General features: G+C 33.9%; 1 protein-coding gene across 6 annotated transcripts in view; it reads right to left on the reverse strand.

Annotated features, from left to right (window-relative positions):
- LOC136032143 (ras-GEF domain-containing family member 1B-like) overlaps positions 1-20,082 on the reverse strand; it is a 316,559-nt gene that overhangs the window by 115,996 nt on the left and 180,481 nt on the right. For 5 of the 6 annotated variants that reach the window (XM_065712313.1, XM_065712316.1, XM_065712312.1 and 2 more), the window contains 2 exons: positions 17,869-18,346; positions 6,726-6,785 (listed from right to left, as the gene is read on the reverse strand). In XM_065712313.1, the coding sequence (XP_065568385.1) occupies positions 6,726-6,785; positions 17,869-18,315 (507 nt within the window). In that variant the 5' untranslated portion in view covers positions 18,316-18,346. The remainder of the gene's footprint in view (positions 1-6,725; positions 6,786-17,868; positions 18,347-20,082) is intronic. The other variant, XM_065712317.1, reaches the window with a different exon arrangement.

The following is a 20,082-nucleotide window of genomic DNA, read 5'->3' on the forward strand; positions in this document are numbered from 1 at the left end:
CACCGATTCAACCGATATTCCACAACTAGGACTAGGAACAGACATACTAGAATTCAAAAGCCTAATATCTACGTTCAGCAGGACAATGACGGGAAGAAAAAATGGACTTTGGTAAACCTTATAAAGAAAATTTGTGTCTTCATCTGTTTTGCCCATTCTAGGAATGAAAAAAGTCACTATTCCAGGATTTTCACGAAAACTTAAAAATGCAGATACCATTTTTCCGTAGAGGATAGCCAAGTACCTCACCTTGAAGTAGGATTTTTAAATATGAATTTCTCGAAAGGAAAAATATTCGTTTAAGGAAAAATATTCGTTTAAGCTGGTTCATGTCAAAATTGAACAAACTATAAATAATTTTTACTTAGCCAATAATTTATTCAATTCAATACATTCATAATAGTATACAATTACATTAGCTAAATTAATGCAGCATTTCGACTAGTCCTTGAGGCTTTGCTTGCTATCTCAAAAATTTACAGTCTCTAAAATTACAGTTACAGTTAAGATTACCGTCTCTAGAATTGCTCCATGTAAAACGAAAAGTCCCTAAAATCGTGTTGTTGTTTTTTTTATTTTTTATTTTGACTTTTTTTTTGCAAGAACAAATTTTGTTCTCTGATTAATTTCCATGTAGAGATTAAGAGAGAGTACAGCAAACAAGCAAAAATGTTCCCATTGGAGTATTTTTGTATTAGCCTATTGCTGTATTTTTTATTTCTGGAGAGAAAAATAGCCCCGCTTTTCAAAACTTGACTAATTTTAAAACCATATTAACAAATGTTAAGCTTGGAAATTGTATCCAGTAAATTTGTTTCACACGATGGACGAATGTTATTCGAAACCTGATTGGTTCTTTAGCTTGAAATCTAAGCCAGAAAAAAGAACAAGCTTTTGAGCCACAACACTGTTTAAAAGTAATAGTTTCTGTTTCTCTGTGATGCCACTATGATTGTCACCTAAATTTTTGACGAAAATTTCAAAGTTAAGATGCAATTTTTTAATCTTCCAATACTGCAATTCATTATTACCCTGCTACTAAATTATATTTTTAGATTTTCTTTATCGTATAACGCGAAAAAGTTTGCAAAAAAAAATCCAAAAATAGGAAACTTTTCGGAATTTTAAGTAAGCTTAGATAATTTCCATCCTCCATCCCCGCCCCCCAAAAATTGTAAGCAGTATCATAATTCTGGCCTGGCAAATGGTAAGATCTGAAAATAATGAATCCAATTGTACATGTGTCCCGTACTTTTGATACAGGATCTAGCTGTAGGCTTGTTACAAAGTCATATATTTCACAGGGACAAGAACCTTAAGGAATCCATTTCGTGCAGGTTTTTGCTTGCACTGAAGCGATTGGATGGTATATTAACTTTGTATTTTTGCATGATTGACACCCAAATATTCTAACTCTTCATAAGAGGTATGTTCTAATCAAAACTTAAAATGGGATTTACGCCCTATTATCCATTCATTTAAAGGTTTAAATCTGAACTGGGCATGCAAAATGGGTTGTAAGCGCTGGAGATGTGGGGTGTTCTTCTCTTATTCCAGGAACGCTTCTAAAAAAAATATTATTGTAATCTTAACATTACCTGCAAAAGAGGTAAGAGGGATAAAAGGTGTTACCTAAAAACAAGACCCCCCCCCCCAAAAAAAAGTCTGATTTTCCTATTTTACTATTCAATTGAAAAGTTCCTTCTTTAATATATAAACCATTTGCTAGTAGTTGGATTAGCAGAGAAAAATAAGAAATAGTATTATGAGAAAATTAATTTGACTGTGAGAGGAATAATGCGACTTAATTGCGCCACAGCTCAACTATTCTATTGATAAACTGCATTCATTTTATTTAAGTTTCTTTGAATTTTCTTCTTTTATTTACTTCTAATGACATGAAATAATCAAATAAATTATATTATTTCTCGTATTATCAATATTTAATTTGGTACACTATTTGAAAAAAAAAATCTTTACTTTTCCTTTCAAGCTATGGAAGCCTAAAAGATGGTGTTTCAAAATCTAAATCTTAAAAAAAAAAAATCCTGAATTATTGTACCTCTTCTTGACATATAAGTGAATAAATGAAATGGTTTTGCTTGAAATAAGTGATTAAATTATTGAAACAAGTCAATTTTTCCTTGATTTTCCATGACCTAAGTAATTGTAGTAATCGTAAAATTTGAAAACTGTAAGAAACATTATTTTTAATAGTAGTAGTTTCCCTTGCTCCAATGCGCTAACTATCGACAGGTGAATGAATATCCCTTCGTGACTTTTGAAAGCAAATGCACCAGCATGACATCTATGGAACTTCGAAAATGCATAGGACTTCCAATGCGAAATAATAGATAACGCTGATGTAGAAAATTTAGCTAGTAGACATAATTTTACCATAAAATATAAAATAGACTTCATTCCGCCCTGGCACGTACGCAGGGGGGGGGGGCATTCGGACCCCCCCCCCGGAAAATTTTCGAAATGTTTAATTTCCCCATGGTTTCTTGGGATTTCTGGCAAAAGTAGGACATTTTTTAAGAATCTAGATGCATGTATGAAGCTTTTTTTGGGATTTTACAGCATGTAATTATCTGATCAAGTCACTGCCCAAATATTAACCCGTTTTCTGTCTAACTTTTTTCCCTCTTTGAAGTAATTAGAGATTGTACTGTTATTTTGTTTTGTAAAAAGAGTTTGCTTTCCGCAGCAAAATAGAATTATCCTTGATATTATGGCGTTTTCAGGATAAAGTATAGCTTTTAATGGATCAGTTTTGGAAACTATCATTTTCATTAAAATTAACGTTTTTGCAATAGAAGAACTACCCCCACAGCACCCATATTGCACTATAACCCTAAAATTTCTCTTTCAGTGGGATATAATAGATTAATCACTGGTTTTAAATCGCTATGAACATAACCTGAGTCTAAAACGTACTTTTGAGGTATCAGTCTCCTTCCCCCATCCGCTACAATACTACTGATTAAAGTTAATCTGTAGTTTCCGATATACGTGCTTTTTGCATTTATTTAGTTATTATAAAAAAAAAGTGCTACTTTATATCTGCTGTTTCGAAGGTTTTGGCCCCCCACGAAATAAATTCCTGCGTACGTGCCTGATTCCGCCGTCTAATTGTTAAATAACAAGGATTGCTTTTTATTCTAAGAAAGGTTTAATCAATGCATACTAGATGGAAAAAAAAATCGTCGTAGAGCCTACTACTCCAGCCTAAACCTGAACAAACGTGGAGGAAGTAAAAAAAAAAGAATTTAGTCTAAGAAACATTAATGGATACCATGGATCAACGTTAATAGCACATAAACTAGTTATCCTGCTTTGTTGCATTCCTAGTTTTGAAATATTGCACCTCAAACCCACTAAAAATTTCGAAGTCAACGACTTAAGTTAGTAATTTTTTGTTTTCTCATAGAAACACAATTTTTAGCAAAAATTTGTGCTTGTTAGGAAGTAGCTAGTGTTATCAAATGGCACCAATTCACGAAAATACAGGTGGGAAAGGGGAAAGAGGTGGAGAGGGGGGGTCATGGATTTTTTTAGTTCTTTCAATGGAGAAAGAAAAAAGGTTCTTTTTAATCTTGAGCTACAACAGAAAATATAACATTTGTATTACAAGACAAAACAGAAGAGTCAAAACATGTTGTTAGAAAAAAGTCACGAGACTATAAAATCCTAAGTTTACTGGTTGATACTCTCATTGAGCAAAGTAACAACATAAAAGTCAAAATACTTGAATGATTTCAGAGCAGGATATTATCAAAATACTTGAGTAAAGGTTGAAGTTTCTTGGCATATATTGGCAAAAGCTCAAAATGAGCCACAAGTGTATTTTTGCAAATTCAGGACACAAAATTAACGTTTTGACGTACCATTTCGTATGCCACAATGTTATCACTACAATGTTTATGAACTTCCCAGGCAACTATTTTCCAGAAACATACCAAGGAAACATAGTTTCCTGGAAAAAATCTATAAATTTATTGCCCAAACATATACCAGATAATATTGAAAAAGCATTGAAATACGTGAACAGGTAAACAGCCACCGAGCATCTTTCAAGAATAATGGAATAAATTTTGGAATATGTCACTTTTGATTATAGAGAACCGACTTAGCTTCTATGTCAACTGCTTCAAGGACCTTAAGAAAGCTTTGCTAATGGGATGAAAGAAAAGCAGCTCACGAAAAAAATGCTCTCTATTGTCTATTATAAACTAGTAAGTAAATAGGATGTTAGTCATTCTGTCCATAACCTTAGCATGTTCTCTATATGGAGCAATTTGGCTGCAGCAATTTCTAGTGTCACTTTCTTAATACATTCATGCCATCTGTAAAAAGTGTCATCGGAAAATATTTACAGTGCTCATTAATTTTAAATTCTCTCTACAGAGCAAGCAGGCGGAGGTAGCCCAGAAGAAGTCATATTTCCTCAGAGACCTGAGCCGCATATTAGGAGGAGATAAAAAGTATTCTTGGGACATACTTATTCTACTCGTTCGACTTTACATTCTCTATATACAAAGCACATCGATGGCAATACCTTAAAAGGTACCATATGCTTATATTATCTCAGAAACTTATACCACCGGTCAGGAATACCTAGAATATGCATAGAAAACACTCATTCTGCTCATCTACTTTGTATTCCCACTATGCAAAGGAAGTCGGTTTAATACCTCAAAGGTCTTTAGATTTCTTATGCTTATGCCATCTATCAGTAAGAGATAAAGATAGTCATCGGAAAATGCTTGCTCTGCTCATCTGCTTTGTATTTTCTCTATACAGAGGAAGCCAGTCGCTGTAGCTTAAAACGCATCATGTTCCTACAAACACTTATACCATCTAATAGGAACAGACAAAGTGTCTTTGAAAAATATTTATTCTGCTCATCTACTTCAGATTCCTCTACATAGAGTCCACCGTGGTGACAGAAAAGGCGTCATGCTTTTTCGGTTGAGCTGACATGATACGAGCTAAACAGGAAAGCAGAAAAATCGAAACATGCATTTGGGGATATTCTGTTGACTGTTAATACCAACCGCTGGATTTTTTTGGGGGGAGGGGGTACACCTCTAAGATACAGTAAAAACTATTTTTTGTACGGAAATCTTTGATTCCAAACACTTTGCATATGAAAATAGGGACACAACACACTATCGAAAGATTCCATAGGTACCATATGCTTATATAATCTCAGAAACTTATACCACCGGTCAGGAATACCTAGAATATGCATAGAAAACACTCATTCTGCTCATCTACTTTGTATTCCCACTATGCAAAGGAAGTCGGTTTAATACCTCAAAGGTCTTTAGATTTCTTATGCTTATGCCATCTATCAGTAAGAGATAAAGATTGTCATCGGAAAATGCTTGCTCTGCTCATCTGCTTTGTATTCTCTCTATACAGAGGAAGCCAGTCGCTGTAGCTTAAAACGCATCATGTTCCTACAAACACTTATACCATCTAATAGGAACAGACAAAGTGTCTTTGAAAAATATTTATTCTGCTCATCTACTTCAGATTCCTCTACACAGAGTCCACCGTGGTGACAGAAAAGGCGTCATGCTTTTTCGGTTGAGCTGACATGATACGAGCTAAACAGGAAAGCAGAAAAATCGAAACATGCATTTGGGGATTGTCTGTTGACTGTTAATACCAACCGCTGGATTTTTTTTGGGGGGAGGGGGTACACCTCTAAGATACAGTAAAAACTATTTTTTGTACGGAAATCTTTGATTCCAAACACTTTTGCATATGAAAATAGGGACACAACACACTATCGAAAGATTCGAAGCTTCTACGTACCTTGTGAACTAAATGAGATAAGAGGAGGCAGATTGGACTGGCCGATTAAGTGTGATGAGTTTAAGCGGATGAGCTATAAAGCTCGGTTCGACAGGATATGCTACATAACATTTTTTGAGTTACCACAGGCGAGGATTGACCCCCCAAATTTCAATAAAAATTCTAATTAAACAAAATATCGTGTACGTCATACTAATAAACAGGAGGAAAAGTGGTTCCAGAAAACTCAGTCCTCATGGTCTCCCCTCCAAGAAAATTTTAGCATAAGAATTCTTTCCCCCTTCCGCGAACGTGTATAGCCTACTTAAGTAGGAGATTTACGTGCGGTTGTGTAAGTACGATATGCTCTAAGTTTTTTAAGTTCAAAACGTTGCAATTGTATTTGCTCGAGTCAAAAATTCTAGTATTTTTGAAGGCAAAGAGAGACAAAAGGTTATATCTTTATCTATTGAATTCCAACTGAGCTGTTAAAAACCCTAGAAATTTTTAAAATTCTAAAAAATGATAATGAGAAACAAAATATTGTTTTTATGGACAGGTCGTTTATTCATAACCAGTTACCTGTATGCTTAAAACAATATTAATCAATACCATTTGATAAGAAGTTATATGTTGCAATAGGGGAGCGCAAAGTAAAAGAGACAAAATTTGGGATAAATTTCGTCAGAGTTTGTGTTATTATTATATTTTGATTATTTCATTAATTAAATCATATATATACGGGAATATGATTTTCTTTATGTCTTATCACATTTTTTACCGTTTTTTTTTTTCTAATAGATTTTTGATTTTTTTTTTTTCCTTCTTGCATCTTGTGGAGAAGTAAGAATATTAAAATGGAAATCAGTAGATTCATACCTTAAACAGGATTATCACTAAATAAACAACAGACTTACCCTTCTATGTACATTGTCTTTGGGGGTTGCACTTGACGCCACTGTTCCAAAAATAGTTGGCTGAAACAACAATACAGATTTAATTAATACAGAAAGTCCATACAGGGACATCATGAGCTGCTATAGAGAAATAATTTCAAACATTTCCTAGGAATATTTCACTCAGAGATGGCTCTGGCCAACAAGCTAGATAGGGCCGACTTCTCCGAAAATTTTTGAAAACAAATTTTTCGGCCGTATTATTTTCAAATTATACATGCAGGAAACTAACTACAACTTATGTCAAAGGAAAGAGCTGTTCTATTCTTTGGAAGTAAGCAACGAAGCGTTACTCTGAAATTGGCAAGTCCATATTTTCAGGGGAAGAAGCTAAATTCGTCAAGAAAAAAAAAATGGGCCAAAGCAAGTACAACCGTACATGTCTAGGTACGATTTCTCAAGCTACGATTTTCTATAATATGTATGTATCCTTGTTCACAATCATCAGTACTCGATCTCGGACGAAAAAAATTACAAAAAGAAGAAACACCAAAAACAGCAAATGAGGAGAGAAAAAAAAACAGAAAATAATAATACTAAGGTCAATATTAACACACTGAAAGGTTAGATCATGTGACTAAGTGAAAGACGAGGAAATACAGCATTCTAGAGGAAGTGATAGACGGATTAATAGATAAATAATACCTAAAACTACATTGTCTTTCAATCAGCAGATTCCTAATGGACGTACACAACATAATACAACTATTTTGTCTGGATCCATATAGCGTTTATTCCACTATCCTGGATTTTACTTGGGAAAAAAAGTTGATTAGATGTGTTTTTTCGGTTCTTTTTCTATAGCGCTTCGCAAAAGAGTCCTAATGCAATTATATGTCTCTTTGAATTCAACCTAATCTCAAAGCCATTTTGTATAGGCAAGGTTTCCTATAATCTAGTGTTCGTCTAAAAACGGTTCATAGTACGTCCAAAGTATGAATTTTGAAGCAGAAGAGTTCCAGAAAAAAGCTTTGCAATATTGAAACTATCAGTTTTTCGAGAATGTGTAATAAAACGAAGTACAAAAAGATTGAATGTCCAAAACCGGGACCAGGACTTTTTTTCAAGTGGAGGAAATCGTTTAACATGAAAGAAAAGTGCAAGTAGAGCTTTAATATTTTTCTAGGGAAGCATCCATCAGACCAATCACGACAGTGGCGTCGTTGAGGGAAGGCAAGGAGGGGCAGTTACCCCCCTCCCCCAATAATTTGGAAAAAACTACAATTTATTAAGTAGCTTTAAAACTGTTACTTGTTTTAAGTGTCAAATTTGCTCTTTACTTTGAGAAAATAAACATTTTTTTTAAATTAATCTACGGTCGTTTTTAACATAGGGAAAACGAGAAAATAGGGGTTAATTACAATTCACAATATGTTCCACATTAATATTTTTTTTCCAAACATAATGTCCTTGAAATCTTACCATTAAGTAAAAATGTGAGCCTAGTTAATGGCGAAAATTGAAAAATTCTCTATGCTTCCTGTTTCGCCATATTTTCTCTGATTAATCTTTCCCCCTGATATTTAAGGTGCTTTTGCTTCCTAAAATCTACCAGTTCAAGATTAAATTTTCTTGTTGTAAAACTTTCAAAAGTGGAAATGAATACACCCTCTGCATCTGCAAATAGGACGAAAATAGAAATCGTGAAGAATAAGAAGGTAGATTATACAGTGAATATAAATTCCTGAATGAAAAAGAAATCATAGAAAAAGAAAATAAGACCTAGCACTTTTTATAATGATATTCTTAGTAGGTCAAATCAGTTGTAATTTGGTCATGGAATTTGGTAGAGGGAGAAACCTTTAATTGTTTTAAATTTTATTTCCCGTATTTAGTTGAAACTTCGATTTTTTATTGAAATGCCTAATAGGCACTGATAATAGTAGCTAATAAATTCTCCAATTCTAATATTGTAAGCTCTAAATTCTGTTATTTGTAATTCAAATAAAGCGATGAGACCATCTTACTCCTTATGTTTCGGATTCGCGTACTAATCCTTAAATGTAGACAGCCTCTATGCATAATACTATGCTGATTTGTTGTTATTTTCACTTTTTAAAACATTTCTTTTAACCACTTCCAAAAAAAGACATAAATGTGCAAGAATTACGAATGCAATTAGTCGCACAACACCAGTGCCACGTGTGGGACATTTATCTCTGCATCAGAATGCTGCACTAAATGTCTGTTGAAAGTGAATTTAAACAAAATACGTATATTTTTTTATAATTTGGAATTTTTTCTAAATATATAAGCAGTATCAACCCATTCTTATTTCCTACTTTTATCAGTTTTATCATATTGTACTAGGACATTTCCTCTGTGTAGTTGGAGTTGAAGTGGGTATACTGAAAATTTCTGGAATCAGAGTTGGAGTCAGTTATAACTTATAACCGACTCGAAAGCACTGGAAAATTTGAGCCAGTTTTGTAAATATATGTTGCGTAACTGCGAACCAATAATTATTGTTTGTTTTAAAATTCAATTTCCCTATTCACCCCTATCTGCAAACATTTCTTTTCAAGTTATTACTTCTCTGAATCAGTCTATGGGCATTTACCTTTATAAGATAATCAGCTTTTTCTTGCTTAGCAATGGTGGAATGTAAAGAACAACGCTGACTTGGCCGCATTGAGTTAGGGACAGGAAGTAAACATATCATGCTAGTAAACTAACTTAATCCTTATAAATATTGAAATATTAATATTTATTTAATTTTTCCATGTCATCTAGAATTCTATACCATTAAGTAAAACTTATTAGAAACATATTTTTGGGGAAAGTGATAAATGAATCCTCCTTGCTGAGGTTGGCGGACGTGGGAGGATAAGTATCGTCATGATAAATTAATCCTGTCTTTTCTTCACTTTTCATTTTCCTCTACAAAAATAAAGAGAACATGTGAAGAACTGTTGATTCATTGGATTGTCAGTGTGACGAATTGTAAGAGTTAGAGAAAACAGAATAAATGATTGGATGAATATTACTAGGCCATAAATACACATGCAAGTAGAACAGATAGACAAAATTGATAAGATCAATTTAAAACAGGAGGCACCAGGTCAGGGGCGAAGGCGAATACTAATATCTAATGTGTTGATCGAGTTGCATTTTCACACATTGAGGCTTTAGGCCCAAATATGCAATATCTTCCACACTATTCCCGAACTGAGTGGATGAATGTCGTAAGGAAAGATTTAAGGAAAATTGGAACTTCTTGGGTACATATCTGTGTTGGCCTCAGGCGGATTGGTGCTACGGTGAGCTGTTAGTAATAGTGTTACACTACTTTGCAAGAAACCATTTTTCTCCGTGCTCGATGCTTTTCTGGTACTTGTTATTTTCTTTAAAAAGCTATCAAAAACACATATGCATACACATAGGGGCTGAAACGGTGAAAGATAGGAAAGAATACAACCATAAGTATAAAAGATAAATCAATACTAAAGCTAACCAATAAAAGGTGTAGTAATCCTTGACGTGCTTAAAAAAAGATAAAAAATAAAAATTCACTCATTGTTAATTATAGACAGCACAGGAACATAAAGTCTTTTATAGTAACAGACATCATTAAGGCTGAAAAATCGACACATTCGCACTGGTGTTAGAAATGTATCCTCCACTTAATGTCCATAAAGTTTGGACATAACTTCTGGGAGTAGTCTCATCTGCTCCATCTTTCTCATAATAAATAAACAATTCCCAAACCTCTCATTGAAGAGACAGAACTAATTTCCAACTGTCGAAAGGAAATTTAACAAGTACATTCGGTGAAGCAGACGTTCGGAAATGACACAACTTCCTGCACCTGGGAAAGCCCTGTCTCGGGGGAAAGTCCTATCAATTCGAAAACGTCTCCGATTTTAACTGCCTCTCTTCCCTTATTAGTTCTGAAATGCTAAATGAACGAATCTACATTTTTAATCAATTTTCTAACATCTTGGAAAACTATAAGATTAAGAATCTTGATTAAATGGAACTTTATGGTCTGGCATGGCTTACAAATATGTCAGCGGCTTGGCTAATTTCCATCAGAAAAAGAGCCTTTGCAAATTAAAAAAAGTTATTGGAAATTAGAGGCATCATTTCTGGATGTGCATAGAGTGCTATGGCTATACGTGTAGCCTACCAAGGGTTGACCGGCAAGGAGGGGTTTTATATAATTAGTAAACTACAGCTAAGCAATTACAAAGATAGTTATTGACTTTGAACAAATTAAGTGGCTTGTACAATCATATATACAATATTCTAAAATACGTGAAATATTTGGAGGAAAAAAAAATTCATTTATGAAAAAAGAACCAATTTTTTCGGTACCAATAAGATGCTCTAAGCACCGGATTGATTAGGAAAAGGAATTGGAAATTAGAAAAGGAGAATTGGAAAAGTGAACATAGTCACAGACGACAAAAGAGGAGCACATTTTAATGAAAACAATGAGGTCAGATGTGAATTCGCAGCTAGAAGATTCTTAAATAAATTTCATTTTACCAACACTAAAGCATAACGGAACAACTTTCTCAAAGAGTTCAGAAGTGTAATGATCTTCGTACATTCGAAAAATGATGCTGTAAAATGTATTGGAAAATATAAGCGGTCCTTTGGAAAGCTCAATAAGCTTGTTGGAAGAGGCAACGTGACAAAATGTCCCCTCTTACGCAATAAATTTGTTAAGCCTCCTTCGAAAGTAGTTGTTGACCTGGGAAAGTAGTTGAGTAAGGTGGATGAAACTCTTAGGAATGAATCCAGATCTTACATTTTGTCCCAGGAGGTTCTTTGGAAGTGTCTACCTCTACCCCTCCTCTTCCAGTTGGCACTGACCATCGACAAATTTGGACATGCTATGTGGTATAAAAGTAATACTTTCAGAAATATATGCCAAACAAAGAACGCCGAAAGAAAGTGTTTGAATCTGATAATCCTTCGCCCAGTCCTGATTTATAATGTTTTAAATAATTTGGAAAATTGGAAGAAAAAATCATCTTAATATGGCTTAAAATTTGAATCAAATAGCTATAATTACCTTTTCAAAACCAAGGGTAAAACAAATATATAATGAAAGAAAATGACGAAAGCACATTTTTTTTTCCTAAAGCTAAGACATGTTAAGTCATGCTATCTCTTATGTGAGTTTTTAAACTTTAAAAATAAGAGATAATAGAGAAATGTGCTTGGAAGCAGCATCCTAGGGCATACTATGCACTCTTAATTCATTCCTGAAAGTTTCACTATCCTAACACAATTAGGCTACTTTTCAAGACAGCAGAAAGTCAACCGCCTAGAATTTTACCGAAAACGATAATACCATAGCAACAGCTTCAGAAAATCTAGTTTCCAGAATTTTAGATTTCACATGTGATGGTGATGCCGCTATCAAACGACCAAAGAAATTACTTACACATCTTCAAACATTGAAATATTACTGAGAGTTTTTCTAATAATTATCTTATCTATCGCATCCGGAGAATGTGACTAAAAAATTCAGTCCAGATAAAATTTAAAGAGAATAGTGATTTAAGGAATACAATGGAAGAAGAAAGAATATATAACTTGGCCGATTCGAATATTGAGCAAGAAATTTGAAACCACACGGCCATACCACCATAACTGATGATTCGGCAAGAAACAGCACGCTAAATTTTGACAACAGACCAAAAATTTATTTGAGCAGCAGCGATCGAGCGACGTCGCTAAGTGAATTCTGGCTAGTAGTTATCGATGCTTAATTTTTGACGTCTCTAGAAAACCTCTAGAAGGAGAAGGCTAATGTAAACACCATTAAAAAAGAATCAATGGCACATTTTTATCACGAACAAGTGACTTTTAAATTATTCAAAAAGAATAGTGCAGGCCGTAAAAACAAACTTTGGAGCAAACCGAAAATCTGCCCTTGTGATAATATTTTCGTACAGTGCAATGCGAAATCCGGCTGCCTAAGCAAAAATAAAAATCAGTCAGAACGTACCTTAATGCTAGTTCATCTCTTTCAGTTAATAATATCAAATTCTCCGACCCAAACAATACAACTCTCAAACAATACAAAAATGTGAATTATTCCGATATACTGTCACAAATAAAAATCTCTAAGAAAGTGTCACAAAAAATGATCTGTTCACAAGAAGTAGCCAAAATACGTTGTCGGCGCTTTAAAAAAAAAAAAAAAAAAAAAAAAAAAAAAAAAAAAAAAAAAAAAAAAAAAAAAAACTTGTTTCCGTTAATTTTGAAAAATGCCTTCTTATGGCATTTTAATTGAAAAAAATATAAAGGAAAATTAAACCCCTAGGTTTGGAATTTTTCTATTTTAATTATAAAATTAAAAAATCATTGCCCCTTCTCCGATGTTTTCGTATTATAGCACCCCTAATGCACTTACTATAAGCATCAATACTATATTTGCTGATCACTTTAACGTATTTGGCTAGTATACCATGCAAAGATAAGACCTTTCCTAAAGCTCTCCTATCAACAGAATCGAAAGCTTGCTCATAATCTATACAACTGAGGACCAAAGGTATTTGAAAACTAAGGCATTTTTCAATCATTAACCTAAGAGTGAAAAGTTGGTCGACACATCCTCTATCTTTTCTAAAACCGCACAGTTCTTCTCTTAAAACTTTGTGTACAGCATTTCTCAGCCTAAAAAGTATCATATTTTTGATACTCAATAATTATGGCACTCATTCTTGTCACCTTTCTCATACAGTGGTTTAATTAAGGTTTTCTTAAAATCGTTAGGTACTTTCCCTTTTTCAGAAATCAAATTCATAATCTTCAGTTACTTATTTCTAACCTCAAAGCACCATATTTAAGAAACTCATTTACCGCACTATCAGCCCCTGGAGCCTTTTTATTTTTTTTATCCTTTTAGTACTGTCGCTAATTCTTCCTAGCAAAACAGATCTTCCTTCACATCCAAGGTATCACAAACTTTTTCATTTTCCTCTATATTTTTCATGCAAGTTTATCTCGGTTTTGCACGTTCTCAAAATGTTCCACCCATCTCTCTTTAATTCTTTCCTTCTAACTAATTGTGGTCCCGTTCCTATCTTTAACTGGGACAAATCTGAATTGATTACTCCCTTTCAATTTATTAATATGCCAGTACAATATTTTACTATTATGCCGTCTAGCCCCATCTTCCAGATCCTCGGCAATTTTATCAATGGCCTCCACTTCACCCCTCCTTAGTTCATATTTTGGTGTTTTTTAAACTTTCTTTATATTCCTTTTGTTTTCATATGATCTATCACTCGGTTAATTGTTGTACAAACCCCTTCTCCTCTCTATTAAACATAAAGCTTTTTCACTAATATCCCTAGCTGCAGTCTTAACTTTCTTCCCTAAGACACCATCAGCAACATCACAGATTGTTTTTCTAAAATTACTAACCATGTTCCACACTATCAATTTTTGAACTTTCAGGTTTAGTATTCAACTGTTCCTAGAAAGTTTCTCTCAAATTCTCATCCTGGAGTCTACCAACATCATAACTTCCTGGGAGGTAGTTACCCTTCCGAAATTTCAGTTTTAAATTAACCCTAGACACAACTAGATGGCAATCTCTACCTTTAACATCAATAACGCCACTCCTATATACCCTAGTATCTTGTATTGATCCTGCCAGTCTTCGGTTTACTATTACAAAACCAATAAAATGTGCTGTCTTACCATCACTTGAATACCAATTCAACTTTTTGGCCATTTTATGACCCGTATTGGTTATAACTAGTATTGGTAACACCGTGTTGTTATAACTAGATTGTTGTAGAGTACCTACAAAATCGCAAACCGCTACTACTACTACTACTACTACTGAACTAAACAAAAAGAGTTTAAATGCATCCAGTTTGTCAAAAGGGTTATCTGCAATATCTCAGGATGTATTAAAATTATTAAGTTTATTGAAGATTATTAGCTTTCAGGAAATATCAATTGGAAAGACAACCTGTACATCCAGGTCGTCAAAAAGGCATGTATGTAGTATCTCAGGAGCAGATAAGGTTATTAAGTTGAAACTTTCAGAAAATGTTGAGGGGGGATGTTGAACTTAATAAAAAAAACACTATGTGTTTCCCTATTGTCAATAGGGTCTATCTGAAATATTTCAGGAATGACTAATGGTATTTAGTTATATTTTTTAAGGAATACTGAAGGGGATATTGAACTCAATCGAAAGATATTACGCGCATCCGGGTTTCCAGAATGACAGCTTTTCCACACAACACTTAGCAAACAATCACGTCAAAGACAAGAATAAAAGAGTTGAAAATAAAGAAAGATGTGTGATTGATCTCTTAGTTATATGTTCTCCTATTCAATTTTCATTCATATATAATCTTTTGAACATTCAAAAGGTTATATGCTCCCCTTAATCTTGAATCTTGAATTGTTGAGCTTTCCAGGAATTAATATCATTATTTAAACATTAAAATCATTTTAATTGGTTCTTTCGAGTCATTTTGATGATTATAGTGATTTTTTTTTGTCGATGTTTGAAATGTTAAAGAACACTGTTAAAAATATGCGCTATATAGTCTTCAACAAAACACAAACGACACAATAGACTTTGGATGGTTTACGGCGAGGGAGGGGGATCGTAGTCCATTTTCTATGTGTAGCAATTTTTGTTCGTTTCAAACTTGACTTGAATATTCTTTTTAATTTTTACCTGGTTTACGATTTAATCATGTGTTTAGGATTTAATGATGCTATTATTTATTGATATAATTTTTATTGATGTTATTATTGTTTATAATTATCATTATTTATTTATTTAAAGTTTTTAAATTTATTACAGTATTTAATTTATTTATTTTAGTGTGTATACAAAAATTACAAAATATTAGGGAAAATCGTAAATATTTTTCTACTTTCAGGGAGGAACCCAATTCCCCTCCCTCTTTGTGTATGCACCTCTTTGTGAATCTACAACTCTAAATCAGGTCATCTTCAAAAATTTTTGTCGGTGTGAAAGGGAGGGGACCTACAAAAATTTGAGATCAAGAAATGAGATAAAAAAAATTCGAGGAAAAGAAATTCTACAATTAAAGCAGAATAGATTAGGTGTTCAAACTGTCAAACACACGCCCAAGCTTGGTTTATTTTCATGGTTTACAATTTGACCTAGTAGCGGTTCTACCGATATTAGACAATTATACAGGCTATTTGAACCAAAGTTTCCCTGACCCTTAAGCCTCCATAAAAGGCTCCGATAGGTTCAAAAAGACAGAGCTTTTATACTGCGATGAAACCAGATGAGGTATAATGAAAGAACATAAGAAAGACATGGTATACACCGTGGCTTTTTGCAAAAAGGAGCTATGTCCGCTTTTCCTAATTTTACAGGAGGTCAAAATGAAAATAAAAACGCACATTGAAAAAATCGTTCTCATAAATCAGAATTTATGAAACTTGAAACTTTAAAGATCGATTCCTAGTTAACTTTTGATCGGAAGCCACTGGAAATGTCAAAATTGTTGAATTGTTTCGTTACATAGAAGATAATGGACTCGCGCTTTTTTAGCCCTTTTGGAACAATTTATAGCTCGGTTAGAATTAAAGATAGGCCTAAGCCATTTTGGATATACCAATCGATAGATTTCTTCGAGCTATTTCTAACCGTATGCTTAGCTATTTCAGAAAAAAGTGGACTTAGGTCTTTTTTGCAAAGCGCCACGGGACATTATGTGGAGGTTCTTTAAGAAGGTGCAACTTATTTCAAGGGTCCTATTTAGTCCTACATGTGTACAAAAAAGTCAATATTTGTGAATGATCTAGACTTATGTTATTCAACTCATCAAACTGCGTACGGATATATTCGTTTCATTACCCACATGCAATCCGCAGGTCTCACTAGCATGTGGCTTAGACATAAGAGTCAAGGGGGTATCCAGGGGGTGTGAGGTTTGAACCCCCCTCCCTCCCCGAAAAAAAATGTTGTCCGACACTTAAAAACGTAAGAAAAATGAATATAAGAATTTTTCGACCCGTCCTTTCAAAAAATTGTACACCCCCCCCCCCAAAAAAAAAAAATCTTGGATATGTTCTTGATAAAAAAAAAAAATGATGAGAAAAGGGACAATATTTACTATAAAACAGATTAGGAAACAAATGCGGTTTCATTAGACTAGAAAGGGCGCTTATTTTTTAGTTCTGTCCTCCAGACAATGATTCTAAATTGTTCTCTCCGAGTCGTTGCACATCACGGTGTCATCAAATCATGGAAAATACATTATTGGCGTTTTAGTCGTTCGTCATTTCCTTTTTGTCCACAAGTGTGATTGTTACTTCGCTCGGGCATAAGAGTAATGAGGAAAAACGTAATGTTCCCGAAAAACTAGACTAGAAACATAATCTATTATAAAGAAAGAAAACGATCAAAAATGAGGTTTTTTAAGGCCAAACGAGAATACTGAAAAAACTCTTCCTTTTTTCTTCATTTTTCTTATAGCAGGCCAATGTGGCTTAAGAAATTATCTTAATCATAATCTAGAAGACAGAAACCAAAATAAGCACCCCTTCCGGTCATATGACGATCTTCAATTTGCAAAATAAATCTCGTTTTCAGATGATGGCCTAATTATCCTTTTTTGCAATATAATTCAGGATTGGAACGACTAAGCAAGTTGCTAAATTGGCCCTGGTAAAGGTTGAAATCCTCTGGGTGACGGTCCCAAAATGGTACACCTGCAACCCAAACTGGTAAAATACTACATGGAGCATTCCTTGAGTAACTGTTAAAGCTAAGAATACACAAAGTCTTTCAGCGCTTTGGACTAATCAATAGTTTGAAAGTTGTTTTAATACAAACAAAGTAAATTTAAATGTACTTAAACAACCTGAAGTAGTCTTTTCCCCCTAATTTACAACAATTTGTGACGTCTAGTTTGAGCAACCTCAATTTCTAAAAATAAACCTTAAAACAATGTTCCAATATTTTTTTTTACGATAATAAACACTGCCTTTTATTATAAACATGAAAACACAATAAAGCTGACAAAGAAAAAGCTTTTCAATTTCAGCTCCAAAATAATAATTATACTGTCAACACCAAGGATAAAGTGGAGCAATAAAATAACAAAGTATCATGCCAAGCTAAACTTACATCCACGCCGCAATTAAGTTTTAACGATTCCACATCATTCGGCAAGGCCCGCCAGAGATCAGACGCCGAACTCGTTAACACATCTTCTTCTTTTACTTCTTTGCATCTTTCATCAACCACAACACCATTCCTTTTCACGGTCACCGTATCCTTATTAATCGTAGTTGTTTTCACAGTAAGAGAAGAATCAACACGCACCGGTGTAACTAACAGCCCTGCTCTGCGCAGAAGCTGCTGCAGTAATTCAGGAGGTGGCACGGAGCCATTCATTAAACAATTTTTTATTGTTTCGCCTTCTGGTCCTGAGAGGACAACTGGAGTACCATTAACAAGCACTACTTCTTCTTCCTTTACTGAAGTTGTTTTCTGAACATCAAGTACCTGAGTACCTTTCCCCAGGAGAGATTCGACTGTTTCTCGAATTTGCAGATCATCAAGAGCTGCCATTCTTTCTGCTATTTCACAACTTCCCTTTTTACTAGAAAATAAACATGAATGTAATGTTAAATGGAAACCTTTTTATTTTGCTTTGCTACAAGACAATTAAACTTGCCATTAAATCGTTAGAACATACAGGCAAATTTATATCAAATTCAAGACTGCAAAATATAAAAGAACTTTCTCCTATCCCCATTCAGAGATATATGTCAGCACATCAAAGAAACGACATTCAATAGATTTCTTGGCACGCTCGGCACGCAAGAATCAACATAATCTAACGTAATATTAACCTACCTAGACACAAACACACATAAAAAGGAATTCCCTTTTTTGGAGGGGGGAAGAAATAGTTTCTAGTGGGGGGGGGACAAATTTGAAGGACAGTGGAAGAATTATACTGACAAAATGTCAGTGATTAAACAATGAATCACAAAATATCTAGATTCCGAGAAGGGGTGGACCCGTTGGTCCCTTACTTATATATATATACCTAAACCTGTGCCAAATATGAAAAAAACTTTAAAGAACACTTAGACACAAATATTTTGCGATCACTAATGAAAAAGCCAAAAGATAAACAACGTGTCGGTTTTTCTGAGTAAAACTGCTACTATTTCCAAACTAACAAGCATTCTAAACTAACAAGACCCCTAAACTATCTAACAAAAATATCTAAAATAACTATCAAATCCACTTCTCATCTTGAAAGGCATTATGCAGGGGTGCGGGGGAACCTGTTAAAGTCCTGAATGTCAATTATAGTCAGGAGCGTCATTTGGAGGAGGGGGCAAGGAGGGGGGGGGGGGCAGTAGCCCCCAATAATTTGGAGAGAAACAATTATTAAATAACATTATTATGCACAATTATTATATAGAAAAAAAATATTCTTTTCCAGTTATATGTTTGATTTTCCTGGTAAATCTCCAATCTGATAAATGTACTTGTCTTGTTCCAGTATTTTTTTTTTTTGTATTTGCTTGTTTTTTACTTTATGTACTTTTTTTATTGTATGTGCTTTATAAAAGTTACATTACGTTTTGTAATTGTTATTTTAGTATTAATAAATTGTTTTAATTTATTAATAATTGAGCCATGTCCCTTGACTATCCAGATATAGACCCGTCTTGTCCCCTCCCAAATAAAAATGCTTGAGCTAATTCCCTGGTTACATTTATATATTAATACTTAGACAGTTGTTGCTGGACTCAACCCCTGTACAGTGTAGAATTTCGAAAACAATAAAATACAAAAGACAACAATTAAAGTCAAAGTTGCTTATATTGGAGGGGGGAGGATTCTAAAGGACTTGGATTCCAACTGATTGACTCTTTTATAGGAAATCTTCAAGCCAGAAAAAAAAAATAAAGGTTTCGAGTTGTAAGATCTTTTATAAGCAAACTCTCATTTTCTCTGAGGTGCAGTTTTAACAAGCAGAACCAGAAATATTTAAAGCAAAATTAATCTTCTGATTTCAGCTAAAGTTCTAAGTTGATTTACGGTCTAAAGTCAAGGCGAAAATTCTAGAAAAGTAGCCAAAATTTATTGGTTTTTTTTTTTTTTTTTTAATGAATGATAATAAAATAGTTAGATCTAGGACAGTATCTAGAGGAAGGGAGCAAGGGGGCCGCTTTTTACAGAGGGCTGTTTGCAGCATTGCATCCATTTTTCCCATGTGCCAAAATTGATTCTTTATCTTTGTGTAAATGAAGAGTCGAATTAAATAAAATGGAAAGGTATAACTAATGCTGGCCATGTTATTTTTTCTTTTTTTTT

The sequence above is a fragment of the Artemia franciscana genome, chromosome 10 (genome assembly GCF_032884065.1).
Source record: "Artemia franciscana chromosome 10, ASM3288406v1, whole genome shotgun sequence".
Taxonomy (NCBI): domain Eukaryota; kingdom Metazoa; phylum Arthropoda; class Branchiopoda; order Anostraca; family Artemiidae; genus Artemia; species Artemia franciscana.